The sequence below is a fragment of the Pieris brassicae genome, chromosome 6, assembly GCF_905147105.1.
Source record: "Pieris brassicae chromosome 6, ilPieBrab1.1, whole genome shotgun sequence".
NCBI classification, from domain to species: domain Eukaryota; kingdom Metazoa; phylum Arthropoda; class Insecta; order Lepidoptera; family Pieridae; genus Pieris; species Pieris brassicae.
Window position 1 is genome coordinate 12,784,689 of NC_059670.1, and position 15,092 is coordinate 12,799,780.

A 15,092-nucleotide genomic window follows, 5' to 3' on the forward strand; every position below is an offset into this window, starting at 1 on the left:
CCTTGAGATCGTAGGTTCAGTTCCCAGCTGCGCTACTGGAATTTCATTCAACATGCGCATTTAAAATTCGCTGGACCGTTGAAGGAAAACATCGTGAGGAAACCGGCATGCCTTAGACTCTGCGACGGCGTGTGTCCGAAACAGAAGGCTAATCACCTCGCAACCTACTTGCCTATTAGATTGACAAATGATCATGAAACAGATACAGAAATCTAGCCCAGACTTAAAAAGTTGTAGCGCCACTGATTAATATTTTTGATTAATTCAAACTGTAACCACGATTTACAAACAAAACATTTTACAACAGCAAAGTATCACGAGAATAAGGCCCCAAGAGAAAGTCTCGATCGAAATTCAACTCGCAAGGCTAGTGTTGTTTTTAGCATCCTAATCATTAACTTATTATTTTACTCAAACTTCCACAAGATGAATGACTCTTATTACATGGTAATACGGTCTACAAATGACGTTGTATAATTGCATAACAATGATGTATACGGATGCTTATGAAGTAATCAGTTTTATAATCGATACAAAACAATTGGTTGAAAATTTTGATTGTAATGTAACCTTATTATAGCTTTGATCCTGGTTTAGTTTCTCGTGTCTAGACAGAGTTGTCAGAAGAATAATAAATAGAAGCCTATTAAGCAGACCTCAAATCTCCCCTTCCCTAGAGCTTGGCGTCTCCCTCCAGGCCCGGGCGTCAACTACTCCGCAAATATCCTCATGATATTTTTGATCCGGCCGGCGGGACTCGCGTTAAATCTTGTGCTATTATAGCTGTATATTAGTAAATTATTTAACAATTTATCCCGCTGCGATCTCTGCTCAAGCAACATGTCGGTTAGCCCATGCCAGAATATCCAAGCCAGTTCCGAGCACCAGATCACACCTGGCTCTTACGAAATACAGATAAGTAATTGAACCACCGTTTGGACGCTTCTTTCATAATTTATATAATAATAACTGTTTTATCATTACATTCCGTTAGATTCAATAAATTCATAATAATAAGAAAGGCTTTACCGTAGAATGGAGTTTAAGAAGATGCGACATTAATAGACTTGCGTATACTACTATCTGAATATTTCATTGTGTAAGACATTACCGATCTGTAATTAATGTTATCCTGACCTACATCTGACGATAATAATAGGATAAAACATCCTCAGTGATTAAACCGTGATTTAATCAAACAGGAAGGAAATTAGCCGTAATTAATTCAATAAATATTTGTTGTAGTTGTATTTTAGCTTAGCTTTTAGTTCTTTTTGGTTTTGTAATTTTAGAACCTGTCTTTGCAATCTACATTATCTGTTATTTAAAAAAAGTCGTATACCCAAATGGTCTGACCAAATTTAGACAATTTTAAGTCTCAACATCCCTAATGCGCTGAGAGCTGAGGAAAGAGTTGTGTGGAGGCAGCAAATCGATGTACTTAGGGCTTCTCAGGACAGGCACGACCTCCAGTAATGAAGACTACGAAGAAAAATAGACTAGGTTGCCTGGAAGAGATCGCTTGTTAGCGATAAGGCCTTCGGTAATTTATCTTGTGTTAATGTATAAACTAAATCAATGGCGCTACAACCTTTTTAGGTCTGGGTCTCAGATTTCTGCGCCTGTTTCATGATCATTTCTTAATGGAATAGGCAAGTAGGTGATCAACCTTCTGTGCCTGACGCACGCCGTCGACTTTTTGGGTCTAAGGCAAGCCGGTTTCCTCACGATGTTTTCCTTCACCATTCGAGGCAATATTGAATACGCACATAGACAGAAAGTCCATTGGTGCACAGCCGGGGTTCGAACCTACAACCTCAGTAATGAGAGTCGCAGTTGGGCACAAAGAAAGGCCATTTTTTTTAACTTAATTACATAATTCCTACAAACAATTTTAACGCTTCCTTTAGGACACTTTGTTATAAGAATATATTATGCAAAAATACAGTAACAGCGCCATCTACCGATATAACGCACTGGATTCAATAAAACGAAATTTAATTTAAATAAAATATATTGAACATAATTATAGCCTAAGAAAATATTACATAATTAGGACAAATTTTTTTATACATAAATAAGGCTGATACAGAGTTCCAATTGCTATTCGTTATTACGCTTTCAACTGTTACAAATTCCATTTTCAAAACTTTCCTATTTTGACATACCATTTTTAAAAGTAATTTTACAGTCCAATTCACGACACTAAATTTACATTATAAAAACGCTATCAATATTTCACCTAAAACATAAATATTAGCACAATCTTGTTACTCCCTTATTCATAAATACTCAAACATGCACTCTTTAACATACTCTATTGTCTCTTTCGGTCAATCTGTGAATACACTGCTATCGAGAAACCAGAGTATTTTTTAAAACATGTAATTCGACGGTATTTTTATTGAACAAGGTCATTTAGACACTTTAGATCTGTTATATTTTTAATCTGTGTAATGGATTTTAAAAGATTATTTTAGTATCTCGTGTCGTCGGATAAACTAATTTAAAATAGTGTTAATACCGAGTTAGTTAAGGTTAGATTTCACTACATTAGTAAATCCATAATACGCACAAACAAATATATTAACTATTTTTATTGTTTGATGAATAAACTTGATGAAATATACACAAATTCGTTAAATCTTAAATAAAAGTAAAACAAAAGTAAAAAAAATATTTTATTAATAATAATGCTTAACCACAAACAATAATGTACAAAAAACCCTACTCAAGATTATGCATAGAATACAGGTATTCATATTTATTTTTAGTTGCCTTAGCAACCGGAAGCCATTTCAAGCGGACTATACATAATTGAGACGAAACCAAGATTTTTTGAAAACACTAATTGTTTATAGAAAATGCTAGCTTTCAATGGAAAATTTTCAATTGCAATTTTTCATAGGGCTAATAAAAGTGTAATTTTTAATATCATAAATTCCAAAATTTAAAAAAATATCATCACAATTGTTTACTACAAACTGCCGCTTCTTGCGTATTTAAGTCACATAATAAGCAGGATATAGGTTCAATTTCCGATTCGATACGCACACTAAGTTGCCATAAAAATAATAACACAGATGCAGAATACATCCGCGCCATGCTCATTTCATAACATATCAATTAAAAAAAACTTGGGCTGTCAAATTATACAGCGAATTTGACATCTCGAACTGTCAAAATCCATAGATAACCTTATTAATTAGTCTGTGTTAGCTTTATTAAAACACCTAAACCTATAATCTATGTATATCATTGAAAAATCTTTACACAGTGAGAATAAAGCAATTATGAAATACAAAACTAAATTTACAATAAAATTGAACACTTATTTAGTCTGTACGACATAATTGGTAGAAGCTATTATCCTATGCATATATATATATCACAAGCGTTATTAATGTTCTATGTAGCCCAGGACTGCAACATTGCAAACTCTTTGTCGTCTTCTGAAAAATAAATTAATTGAACACTTCATTGCTTTACTATAAAAAGTAAGATAAAATAAAAAAAATTTAACTTAGGCATATCTCATACTCTAGAAATTTTAATCAAATGTGGACTGTTTTTCGAAGTTGGAAATTATCTGATCAAAATGTATTAAGATATATTTAATTTTTGAGAACTTTGTGGACACACATACCGCTCACATCCTTGGAAACCTAAATAGATCATGACATGTTATCCAATTCTTACATGAACATATAATTTAATAAAATAGAACTAATAAAACAAAATGGAAATTTTTGACAATTTTGTTTATGAAAGACAATAAACAAGGCTTGTGATTACCCAATTATTACCATTGAATAAAAATAATTTATGTATACATGTTGACATTGACAGAAAAGAAAATTTAGTTATAGTGTTATTGTCTCATAACATCTAACGTCTAAGCCTACATCAAGAAGAAATCAAGAAATATTTTCATTCTAGCACAGTTTGAAATTAATGTGTATTTATTTTTGACTTACCAGTTTCCCTGGATTTGCTAGGTTTTGGTTTATCAGCCAACTCATTGTCAGGCACTTCAGGCAGATTGTCAGCTGGGACACTAATACCAATCATTTCCTTGTCAAGCTCCTCCTGTAAAATGTAATGGTTTGTTAAGAATTTTAAAAAATTAAAATGAATTCTTGCAAAAAAAAAAAAATAATAATAATGGAAAACAGGTCTGTGTGCCAAAACGCCAAGCAAACAAGCGCAATTAAAAGTTAAAAAGACATTTAATGTTAATGACTACTAATCAAGTACAACATGAGGAAGTAAAAGATAATGAAATCATAATATAATAATTTTTAGGTAAACATTACAGAAATTATGTATAATATAGCATTTTTATACATACATACAATCATATAGTTAATCTGGGTACAGCAGAAAGGCCTTAAGCAAATCTCGTATTAAACTTAATACTATATAATAGAAATTAGAAAAAAAATCAGGGTTAAATGTACCAATAAGTTCTAAAGCCTTTAGTCTACAGTTTCAGCATTATGGTTGACTATTTGATATATCTTGGAGAGCAATCAGTCAAGGGAGTAAGGTTCAAACCCTGAATGCACCTTAATATAAAGTTTCAAATTATACCTGTTCCAACTCTTCTAACTCCTTCTCCAACTCGTCCTCATCAATGTCGTTGGGGAAGGCCACATTGCTACTGATAGCTTCCGTGATCTCACGTGATATGTCGTGTTGCTCAGCAATATCATCCATTATATCATGTACCTTATCTACATCACTGGAAAACAATTAAAATACATTTGTAAGATGTTCTCTAAATATAATAATTGTTAAATATCTTCCACAGAGCAGAATAAATAGCCCATGCTACTAGATTTCATATTACATTGACCTGCAACTCCTGGATAAATTAAATCAATATGTTATTGATATACAAGTATGATTACTACCTCATAAGTCTTGAAACTGGATCTAATCACTACATTTGAATACAATATTTATATTATTCAACAAGTTGTAATTAATGCCTTTTATTTCTGTAACTATACAACAATAAAACATATGATGCAACGCAAAATATTTGGTCAAGAGTGCGACACACGGGATTCTTCTCTATTTATTAATAGTAGTAAGTTTATAGTAACATAAATATGATTTTTCAGGTTTGGAAATAACATAGTAAGCTAGTCCTATATATATATATATATATAAACTATCCTTCCTTTTAAGTTAGATGAAACTGCACATGGTGTGTATATTTGATTGAAATTGGTTAAGAAGTAGAAGTCCATAGCAGACAGACAATGTGGCATGTAATTTATATATATTAAGGTAGATGTAAGTTATGTATATAGTATATATGAATCTACAAATCTCCTATATTTGTAGGTCTTGTGAGAAGCAGGTAATAATATAGATTTATTAGGAGTTATCATCTATTAACTCATTAATGTAAAAGTAATTTAAATCATTCATGAAGAAGGAAGATCATTTCAATCATTGATATAATTTCTTTATTACTTACATATCTTTGTGAGCCAGCTTCATAGCATTAGCAGCATCTCTCATTGTATTCAATACTTGAGCATTAGTTGTAGCACCTTCTAAGGCCTCCCTCTGAGCCTCAATTTGTGTGAGTGTTCCATCAATTTGAATAAGTTGCTTTTCATAACGCTTTTTACGTTTTAAAGCGGCAATTGCAGCTAGAAAAAGAGATCATCATAAATTTATCTGAGTTTATCTTATATCCATAACAGCAAACCATTTTAATCACTTGAAATTTTTTCTAGCTTACATAGTTTTTAAATTAGCGAGAGAGCTAATTTAAAAATAGGATATACTTTAAAGTACTGTTAAAATAATAACAACTTTTACATTTAGTAAAACACAAATGGTTGGTTGATACCTGAACTATGACACATAGTAGTTTAAGTATCAAGCAAATTAATTAAAAAATTAATTATTAAATTATTACATTTTTACTATCCTATGCTTTGTTCTAGCCATTAACCAAGTACAAAAATATGCTCAAGCTGATGTTGACAGTAAAGATCAGAAGGACAGCAGTTAAATTATTTACATTTTGATGGTAAGAATGCAAATAGACCTAAAACCACTGATAGTACTCAATTACTACAAAACAAAGGTAATAAATTCATAATATGTATTATGCATGAGTCATTCTTTAAGTATTGTAATAGGTATGAAAGTAAAATATTGCAATTATTGCCAACATTATTCAATTATTATATTAACAAGCCATCAACTTAGTACATAAAAAGGTACAAAATAATGAGTTTATGAAAAATTGTGTATCTCTAAGACAAAATAAATATGCAATGAGAATAAGTAGAGATATAATAGTTCATCCTTCAGAGAAGTTAAAAAGTAGATCCCAAACTTACCTCTTTTGTTCTTGGTCCCATTTTTCTTAGCGACTTGTATCTCAGTTTCGACTTTCTTTTCTAGAAATTCCGACTTTTTAATCAGCAGCTCCTCTGTTTCCCGTAATTTTTGGATCGCTTCATGTGTCGTTGGCCCTTTTTCCTCTTTCTTTCCTCCAAAGAGTTTCCCCAAGAAACTCATGATATTTAATTTTTGATATCGAAATTAGTTTTTAATCACAAAATAACAATTATTTATTGCGTAGAGAAGAAAAAATTGCAAAAAAGTAAAGGAACCACTTTTGTGTATGAATGCGTCATCGAATATCCACAGATTAGTAAGAAATAAGAATGATCAATTATCTGAAATAAATAAGAACCACTACCCGCTAAATAAATAGTAAATACATATATTATGGATGTAATAAAATAAGATTTCCTAAAAAGTTTAAGCTTAGAAGTAACTTAGAGTCACGATAGTGACCAAACTGTCAACAGTATACTGTATACTGAGTATAAATTTCCCTGAGATAAAATTTATTAATCGTTTCTTTCCATTTTATTAGGCCTTATATTAAAGTTCTCGGACCACGGCTCCACCATCCGCTATCCACTTGTTAGTAACAGGTAAAGCTTTCCTATAGGCCTTAGTATGAACTATCTATTAAGTCCGTAAAATATTAGTCATAATAGTCTGTGACAGTAACTTATCAAAAAAAATTAACATTTAAATTCCGCTTAGTATTGAATCATTCCAGCTGATATTATTTTCGAAAATTTTCACGTTTCTATTACTTATTAGAATTCTAATTTTGATAAAGACAATACAGAATTTCAAAAATGGTGCGTATAATAAGCCAGGACACATATGATGAAGTAGTTCGTGAAAATATTGATGAATTTGATATGAGCCCTGAAGAAGCAATAAAAGAAGCTATTACACAGTTTGAAGCACAGGTATGTTGTGTATTCTGTTTTAGTCGGCCCCAAAATGAATGAATAAAATAAAAGAAAACAATTATTTAATGAAGTTATCACTACCTACACTTGAATAGTCTAGGATTCACGCGCAACATATAAAATCTAATTCAAACAGTCAAACCTAACACTGAATTAATTTTATAATGAAATTAATATATTTTAAAAACCATTATTGTTTTAATAGCTTTTGTTAGAAAAACTTTAGAATATATAATTTATTAAATTTCAATTTCAAAGGTTAAATATTCTTTCTAGGGTGTTGATCTATCAAACATAATAAAAGATCTTTCCTTGGGATCTGGTGATAACCACTTGGTAAGCACAACTGTGGAAAAATTAAGGGAAATCTCTATTAGCAATGAAGAAGAATTACTTAAAGAACTAGAAGTTTTGACAGTAAGTACAGTATAAGGTATGCTAACTTTATGATATTTTTCAAGAAATATTGTATGAATTCTAAAAAGGCCAGCAATGCCCTTGCATGTCTTCTGGCAGTGTAAGTCTCAATAGATGCTAGTATTACTTAACATCAGATAAGCCATCTCAATTGCCCCTTGTTCTATAAAATAAAAACAAATACTATATATGATGGCTTTTGTCGGTTAAGATTTTTAGACAAAAAAATGTATTATTATATTATATACTATTATGTTAACTGTTCCATTAAAATAATAGAGAGAGAGATATATAACATATAAGTTCTTTTTCAGAATGAATGCAAAAAAGACTTAGCACACCGAGTCAGAGCAGGAAAAGATGGAGCATATAACATTCTTTTAAGTATCCTTGAGGACTCCTACTCACAAGATAATCAGAGACTGATGACTAAAGTGTTGTATGGTTTAATAGCACTGATGGATGGACAACCAGATTTATTGGATTCTAAGGGAGCAGATTTAATGAAAAGGTAAGATTTGCTCTCTAATATCTATTTATGAAAAAAAAACTAGGTCAATCCAGTTTAGTCCCTTCAGATTCTTTGACACTGCAATCTAGCTGTAGACTTTGTGTCTACATAGTCAATATTAAAAGGCAAATAAATATGATTATATTATTATCTCCAGACTTACAGTTAAATATGACTAGTTTGTCATAACCATGTATGATATTGATATACTCTATAAAGAGTGCAAGCAGTAAAGTATTAATGGTATACATAGATTTCTACAGTTAAATCATTTTTGTGCTATAGTAAATAACTATTGTTTTGATGTATCTGTTTCGTTTTCCTGTATTAGAGATAAATTAAATTACTTATTAATATAACAGATCAAATTATTTCACAACTATTGGAATATGCCGGAAGAAAGCTGGCATGGTGTTTATATGAAATAATTTTATTGTTATTTCCTATGGATTAGTTAATTTATTGACAAAAATTATATGCTGTTATATAGACATTAAGTATCAAGATGATTACTGCCAAATGAATGTCAGATCAATCTTCCTTAATTCCTGTCTATCTTAGTATTTCAGACTATCTTAAATGTGATCTAATATTCATGAAAATTACTTTATTTTATAGGATATTGAATAATACAAAGAATGACTATATTTTACTTGCAAACCTGAAATGGATCAATGTTTGTTGCTTGAAACATGAGATGAATAGGCAAAGAATTTTTGCACTCAACATAATAGACAGGTTAAAGTCACTTTTAAAAGTACAAGGGAATACAAAGGTAAGAATTACAATAATTGATATTGTCTAATTTCATAACCTAATTTATTTTTAAAGCAATAGACGCGATATATTATGATATGAGATATATTTAAATTGAAGGTTATTGTGTAAAAGTTAAGTGTTTGATAAATTTAATAACAAAACAGTTTTAACTGTGTCATTCCGTAGATAGGTTAATTTTTTGTCCAGATATTTTGTTTTTGTGTCATGAATGAGGCTTTGGTTATAAAGCTTCTCAGTACTAAGCAAAATGCATGGACTAACATTTTAAGGAATTTTGCTATTATATTTGTACAGGTGAAAAATTTTCCACAAAAAATATGGCATATCTAATAGTACTTTATTCTGGTTTTAAATTTCGTGAAATTCTGACAGCTATCATTTTTTGACAGGTCAGAGATTCAATTCATTCTCAGTAATTTCAAACCTTTTTATCATCTAAATCTATACAGGGCGTCCCAAAGTTATGGGACATGAAGGGAAAGTACCTTAAATATCATAGATAAGGTACTAAAGAAGAGAAGATACTAAAAGAAGACTTTCTTAAAATTACTTGTCTCGTCTGGGAATCGAACCGACTTAAATGTAAAAATACTAATAACTCTTCTTGAGTAACATAGTATTTTAAAAGAAAGGAACAGCGTGTAGTTTATTATTTTAATCAAATTAAAAACATACAAACGGCCGTCAATTAAGTGGGTATTTTTTTGTAAATTTAAAAAAATAATTAAATAAATGCTCAAAATGTGATCCCTCTTGTCTTACGCAAATCGCCAATCTTTTAATGAGTCCGCTGCCTGTTGATTTTCATATCACTGGTGAATACTACATATACCATTCATATGGTGAATACTTGATATGATATGGCACAATTCTGTTAGTAACTAGCCCACGACTACAAGTCTAACAGTAAAAATCTAACAGTAAAAATGATACATTTCTGTATTTAATTTATAAATTTTTATGCAAGTTATACAATATAAGTTATATAATATAATTGATTACTTGGACTTGACCACAGATTTCATACCCCGTAAAAAATGTATTTCATATTCTTTCCAGCTTCTAAGTGAAACACTACAAGTTATCCGGCGTTTAACTTTGGACGATGATATTCGAATGGAATTCGGTAAAGCTCACGAACACGCAAGGGAAATGGGCATATACCTGTTGGAAACTCTTACAAACTTACTTGCTGGTGAGAAATAGTAGAGTTAACATAAATTGTAGCTATCAACACAAAAAAATATATCATATTAATATTAATTTTGGATACAATACAATGTACAGATACAATTATCATTAGTGGGGCACAGATTATACATAGTTTATAAAATATGCACTACGGTGGAAACACAATATCTTCACAATAATAATCCGTTTTCCCGCGGTGCTCTATCTCTGTACCACCGCTTGACACTGATTTTTTGGGACAACCTGTATAATATTTATCATTTTTATTTCTAAGGAATGTTGTCTTACAGATAACACAAAACCACCATTAGTATCAGAATTAATGCTCACAATGGCAACACTGCTAGTTAGAAATGAGCTCTGTGCCAAAGTAGCAGAGTCTGGCAACAATGTTTTATTTACTGTATTGGCGGATAATTATGAAAATGCTACCGTAATACAACAGGCTAATAAACTGTAAGTATAATTTCTATAATAATTTGTAGGCACATAAGGAAAGTCTGTGTGAAAATGACTATTATTTTAGCCTAATCTTAAAACGAGTATTAGGAATATCCAAAGTGATAAATCACCTACACCATTAGCACACACACACACACACACACCCTGTCGTACCCTCTCTTGCACACCATCACCATCATATAACACAGCCGAATTAGGTATTACTTATATCTAATTCGGCTAGTTATTTTATTATTATTTTTTTCTTTCGTAAATGTGATGAACCTTTTTATATATTATTATGTATTCCATCTTTGGCTATATCTTTCGTATATATATATTTTTTGTTGAACATAATTTATATTATATAACCCTACAGATTACAACAGGAAATAAATATAAATACGTAATAAAAAATACTTCTAATTAGTGAAAAGTATATTGTAAAATTTTATATTTATCATATATTGTGTGTGTAAACCGTGCAAATGTACTGATATCATGTGAAATATATTTGATACAATTAAAATCCACAAAGCTTTTCAGCTGATTGAAAATGTGATCTTAAAAACAGACAGCGCTGATTGTCAATGTAGACTGTCTTCTTCTTTACAATAATTTCATTTTCTAACATAGATCTCTCGTGTATTAACTTCGCTCTTAATTTCTCAGTTTCCAAACTCCGTGTTTGCAATAAACTCATACTGTTGTTCAAATCTCTCACTTCATCGATTAATCCTATGAGTGAACCTTCGCGGCAATTCTCTACGTTCGGCCGGCAATTCTTCACATTCAACCGCGTTTGGGCTACTTGAATTCTCTGTGTTACCTTCAACATTTCCTCATGCAGTGTCTCCATAATATTTTCAGTTTCAACAATTTTCTGTAACGTCAATTTCAACTGATTTTCTAGTTCAATCCTAACTTGATCCGTACGAGCGATTCTCTCGCTCAACGCTTTATTAACCGCTATGTCATGTGTACGTAGATCGCGTGCTGAATTTATCAATACCGCATCTACTCTTTGCCGCAACGCTTTAGACTTGTCGATAGCGACTTTAAATTGATTTAATGCGTTTATCGTATATTGTTCCCATAACTGTACGTCCGTTTGTCCATCTGATAGCCTCGTTGCGCCAGCTGAGTCTTTGACATTAACGGATTTTGTTGCTAGATCGGAATTATGCGCTTCATACTTGAATGCCAGAAACTTATTGCTCCAGTCACGTTCTAGAGAGTTCTTCGCTGCTACATTAATTTTGATTTGATTCTCGATCTCGTTTAGCATGTCTCGGTGAAGTTGTTTAATGTTTTGTATTAACACAGACTCCTTAAATAACGCGTCTTGTGGTTCATCGTATACCGTATCCGACTGCATTCTATTCCGTCTTAAATTCAAACATTCTTCTGTTATGTATTCTGGAATTTTTAATGTGTCCATCGCGTTTTTCAGTTGTTGTCTCTGAGTTTCTATGACACTTAATTCTGCATCAATATCTCGTATTGCTCTTTCTAATTCGGATTTCCAATAATGAATGTGCCTTGTACGAAGTTTTAACTGGTCAGTGCTATCGCTGAAATCGTTGCATGATGTTTGATTGACTTTTACGATGCAATTTTTCGTTATTGATGTGTTTTTATCCGTTTCGCTAATAATATCACCTTTTAAGACATGGTTGTTGTGTTTAAGCCAGTGCTCGACTGTGGTTAAGCCGATATTTCTGTCTCCGAAAGAGAAATGGCCTCCGTTAGTTGGCACAGACATTGTGTGTACTATTTTACTAAACAAAAGAACGACGTGTTACAAGGTTGTTGTAGCTATGTTGTCTTAGTTACTTAACTTATTGACTTAACAATGGTAACTTGATGACGGTCGAAAAATCTAACCACTATTATTCGTATAATAGACATAAGTAAACCAATAGAATGTCATATTATTATTTTCTATAAATTTAACATTACCATAATCATAAATTCACATTTAACGTTCTCGTTTCCGATAATGTACAATAACATAAGTGTCATTCAGATTTCTGAACCCTTAGATACGTCAAGTTAGTTTTACCCCTAATTTTATGTTGTCCAGCTTCAAGCAAAGCGTTTCATTTAACATATAACCGAACATTAAATGATACGTCATTCGTCAGTATGAATCAATACTGAGCTAACCTTTTGGTTTCAGCATAATAGCGTTAGCCGGCAATGACGATGTGAAAAGGCAGTTAGTCAAAAGTGGAATAATACCTATTATTGTGTCAGTTCTTGCTAGACATTGCGTAAGTATTACTGGCCTTTACATTCATTATATTACGATAAGATTATTGATACATAGATTATGTAAATTAAAATAACTTTGACGTCAAAAGATTTCTATCTAACAATTTCTAATAAATATCAAATTAAAATGTATTTATTTTCATTCCTTGCATTATTAATTACAATGGCAAAGTTCCAATTATTTAACGGTTCTGATTGCTAGGTATCTTAAAAAATATTACAATAGTACAGGTAACAAAACCTAACATATCAGTTGTTCCTAACTTTATGTCAAATTAATTGAAGCCTAGAACGGTATTTTATAGATGATAAATATACATTGCTTTAAGATATTTCAATAAATTATTAAGTTAGCCTGCATAACTACAAAATTAGTAAAAACTTCTGCAGCTGTGTGTGTGCTATTTTGTCGCTTTATTATTCTAGCCCGCAATAATGTAAAATGTAAAACTCCTTTAAAGACAAATTTGCGCGCCATTGTGTATGGCAAAATATGCGAAATTACTATTGTACCATATTCTTGCAAGAAATTCGTTATTTTGTTTACAAATGTGGATTGCTTGCACGTGTAGATTGTTGTTGACCATCACTAATAAGTAGAAGTCATGGATTATCTTTACGTTCTACTTCTCTCCATATAACGACAACTCTCTATAATCCTTCAGTGTCCGTTATATAGATTTGTGTCTTTATTTAAGTTTTGATTTTTAGAATAACGCGACATCAGCAGCTTTAACATTAAAATGCATAGCGGCACTGGCCTTAAGAGAACCGGAACACAGTAGACAATTTATTGAAACGGGAGCTGCGGAAGCCATCACAGAGAGTTTGAAGATCCATCAAACGCAACCGCAAGTACAGGTAATTAGTCAAATAGCTAATAGTTTGACTTCAACATGCGACCCTTATGTCAGAAATCTTAGATTAGAACCCCAGCTTTTGACTTTCTACGTGCGCATTTAACGGTGAAGGAAGATAAGTGAGGAACCCGGCTTGCCTTAAGCCCAAAGTCCCGTGTCAGACGTCGTAAAAACGTCTCGTAACTTGTGGAAAAGTCGAGAAACATTTCAGTCAACCCGTCTTCTTAACAATTTGTATTAGATTAAGAGATGTTATTATTTTTTTCTTTTTTTAGAAAAACGGATGCTGGGCAATTCGCAACATAGTGGCTCGCTGTCGAGATCTAAACACAAAGTTTCACGATCTGGGAATCGAATCTGTACTCAGTCGTTCCTATGAACTATTCGAAAAAGACTTTGGCTTTGATATCAAATCGGCTTTACGAGATTTGGAGTGCAATATTAAATTAGACGAACAGTGGACTGGGAAGGGAATTCACTTGGAAGATTAGCGTCTTGAGGGCGGATCCAGTGGAATCACTTATTAATCGATTCCGCTAATTACAAAAAAAACATTAACGTGAACAATGACGCAAGAGCCTTTATGGCTTTGAAACCTTTATTTATTTGTATTGCACAATAATATGTATGCTTTAATTACATTTTTATTAAATTAAACAAAAGTTTTTATGTATTTTCATTTTTGGTGCCCAAAGTGATGCCCTTAAGAAATTTGCTGCGTGGGAACACCTGATGAGCAGAGAAAGGTCTCCGTGTCGTCATCGTATGTCACATTAAAGTTTTTGTCGCTGCGCACACGCACTACCTCTAATAGATATAACCACTCTTAGTTGCCACGAATATATTGCAATGACTGAATGGTTTTACGTGTAGTATTACAAAAACTATATGTTTAAGCCTACCTTTTATGGTAATTGCGCGTTGTAACCGCTCATATATATACAGTAAACTCACCTGTAACGCAGATATATCTCAAGTTATATTTCTGTTATGTAAAATGTATAATGATTTTATTTATTTACAGCCCATGCATGGCCAAATTCTAACTAAAAATAAAATACGTTATTTACAAAATTGGCAGTAAACCTCTTGCTATCCTTTAATCTTTTCCAAGTACATTTTAAAATCACGCATGTGCTTCACAAATAGGTCGCTCTCTGGTGAAGAGTGGAGAAACCCATTAAGCAGCGAGAGTAACCGAGGACGACAGCGACAACATGGGAGCATGTTGTCGCTGAACAGTGCGAGCCAAACGCACAGCAAAAAGGTTCCTCCGTCCAACCGTTCCAAAGGTTCCGGCAGCGG

The 15,092-nt window shown here is 32.0% G+C and overlaps 3 protein-coding genes across 3 annotated transcripts; 1 reads left to right on the forward strand and 2 right to left on the reverse strand.

The window, feature by feature from the left end:
- Positions 1-1,996: 1,996 nt before the first annotated feature.
- Positions 1,997-6,737, reverse strand: LOC123710844 (charged multivesicular body protein 4c). Its single transcript, XM_045663099.1, has 5 exons — positions 6,372-6,737; positions 5,492-5,669; positions 4,594-4,744; positions 3,978-4,089; positions 1,997-3,452 (listed from the first exon to the last, which is right to left on the reverse strand). The coding sequence occupies exons 1-5, from the start codon at positions 6,550-6,552 to the stop codon at positions 3,409-3,411; spliced, it is 666 nt and encodes a 221-aa protein (XP_045519055.1). The 5' UTR covers positions 6,553-6,737; the 3' UTR covers positions 1,997-3,408.
- A 296-nt stretch (positions 6,738-7,033) lies between these two features.
- Positions 7,034-14,452, forward strand: LOC123710842 (armadillo repeat-containing protein 6 homolog). Its single transcript, XM_045663097.1, has 9 exons — positions 7,034-7,307; positions 7,587-7,727; positions 8,042-8,238; positions 8,857-9,013; positions 10,078-10,213; positions 10,500-10,665; positions 12,833-12,926; positions 13,639-13,788; positions 14,063-14,452. The coding sequence occupies exons 1-9, from the start codon at positions 7,191-7,193 to the stop codon at positions 14,276-14,278; spliced, it is 1,374 nt and encodes a 457-aa protein (XP_045519053.1). The 5' UTR covers positions 7,034-7,190; the 3' UTR covers positions 14,279-14,452.
- On the reverse strand, positions 11,174-12,415 carry LOC123710843 (tektin-4-like). The gene has a single exon (XM_045663098.1). The coding sequence runs from the start codon at positions 12,413-12,415 to the stop codon at positions 11,174-11,176; it is 1,242 nt and encodes a 413-aa protein (XP_045519054.1).
- Positions 14,453-15,092: the final 640 nt, after the last annotated feature.

Bases quoted from the DNA above. Each gene is read 5' to 3' on its own strand.
- LOC123710843 (XM_045663098.1), bottom strand. From the start codon at position 12,415: ATGTCTGTGCCAACTAACGGAGGCCATTTCTCTTTCGGAGACAGAAAT.
- LOC123710844 (XM_045663099.1), bottom strand. From the start codon at position 6,552: ATGAGTTTCTTGGGGAAACTCTTTGGAGGAAAGAAAGAGGAAAAAGGG. The intron at 4,745-5,491 runs GTAAGTAATAAA...ATTGTTTTCCAG, and splicing joins AAGCTGGCTCACAAAGATAT to TGATGTAGATAAGGTACATG. The intron at 3,453-3,977 runs GTAAGTCAAAAA...TTTATTTTTCAG, and splicing joins TAGCAAATCCAGGGAAACTG to AAGACGACAAAGAGTTTGCA.
- LOC123710842 (XM_045663097.1), top strand. From the start codon at position 7,191: ATGGTGCGTATAATAAGCCAGGACACATATGATGAAGTAGTTCGTGAA. The intron at 7,728-8,041 runs GTAAGTACAGTA...GTTCTTTTTCAG, and splicing joins AAGAACTAGAAGTTTTGACA to AATGAATGCAAAAAAGACTT. The intron at 10,214-10,499 runs GTGAGAAATAGT...GTTGTCTTACAG, and splicing joins TCTTACAAACTTACTTGCTG to ATAACACAAAACCACCATTA.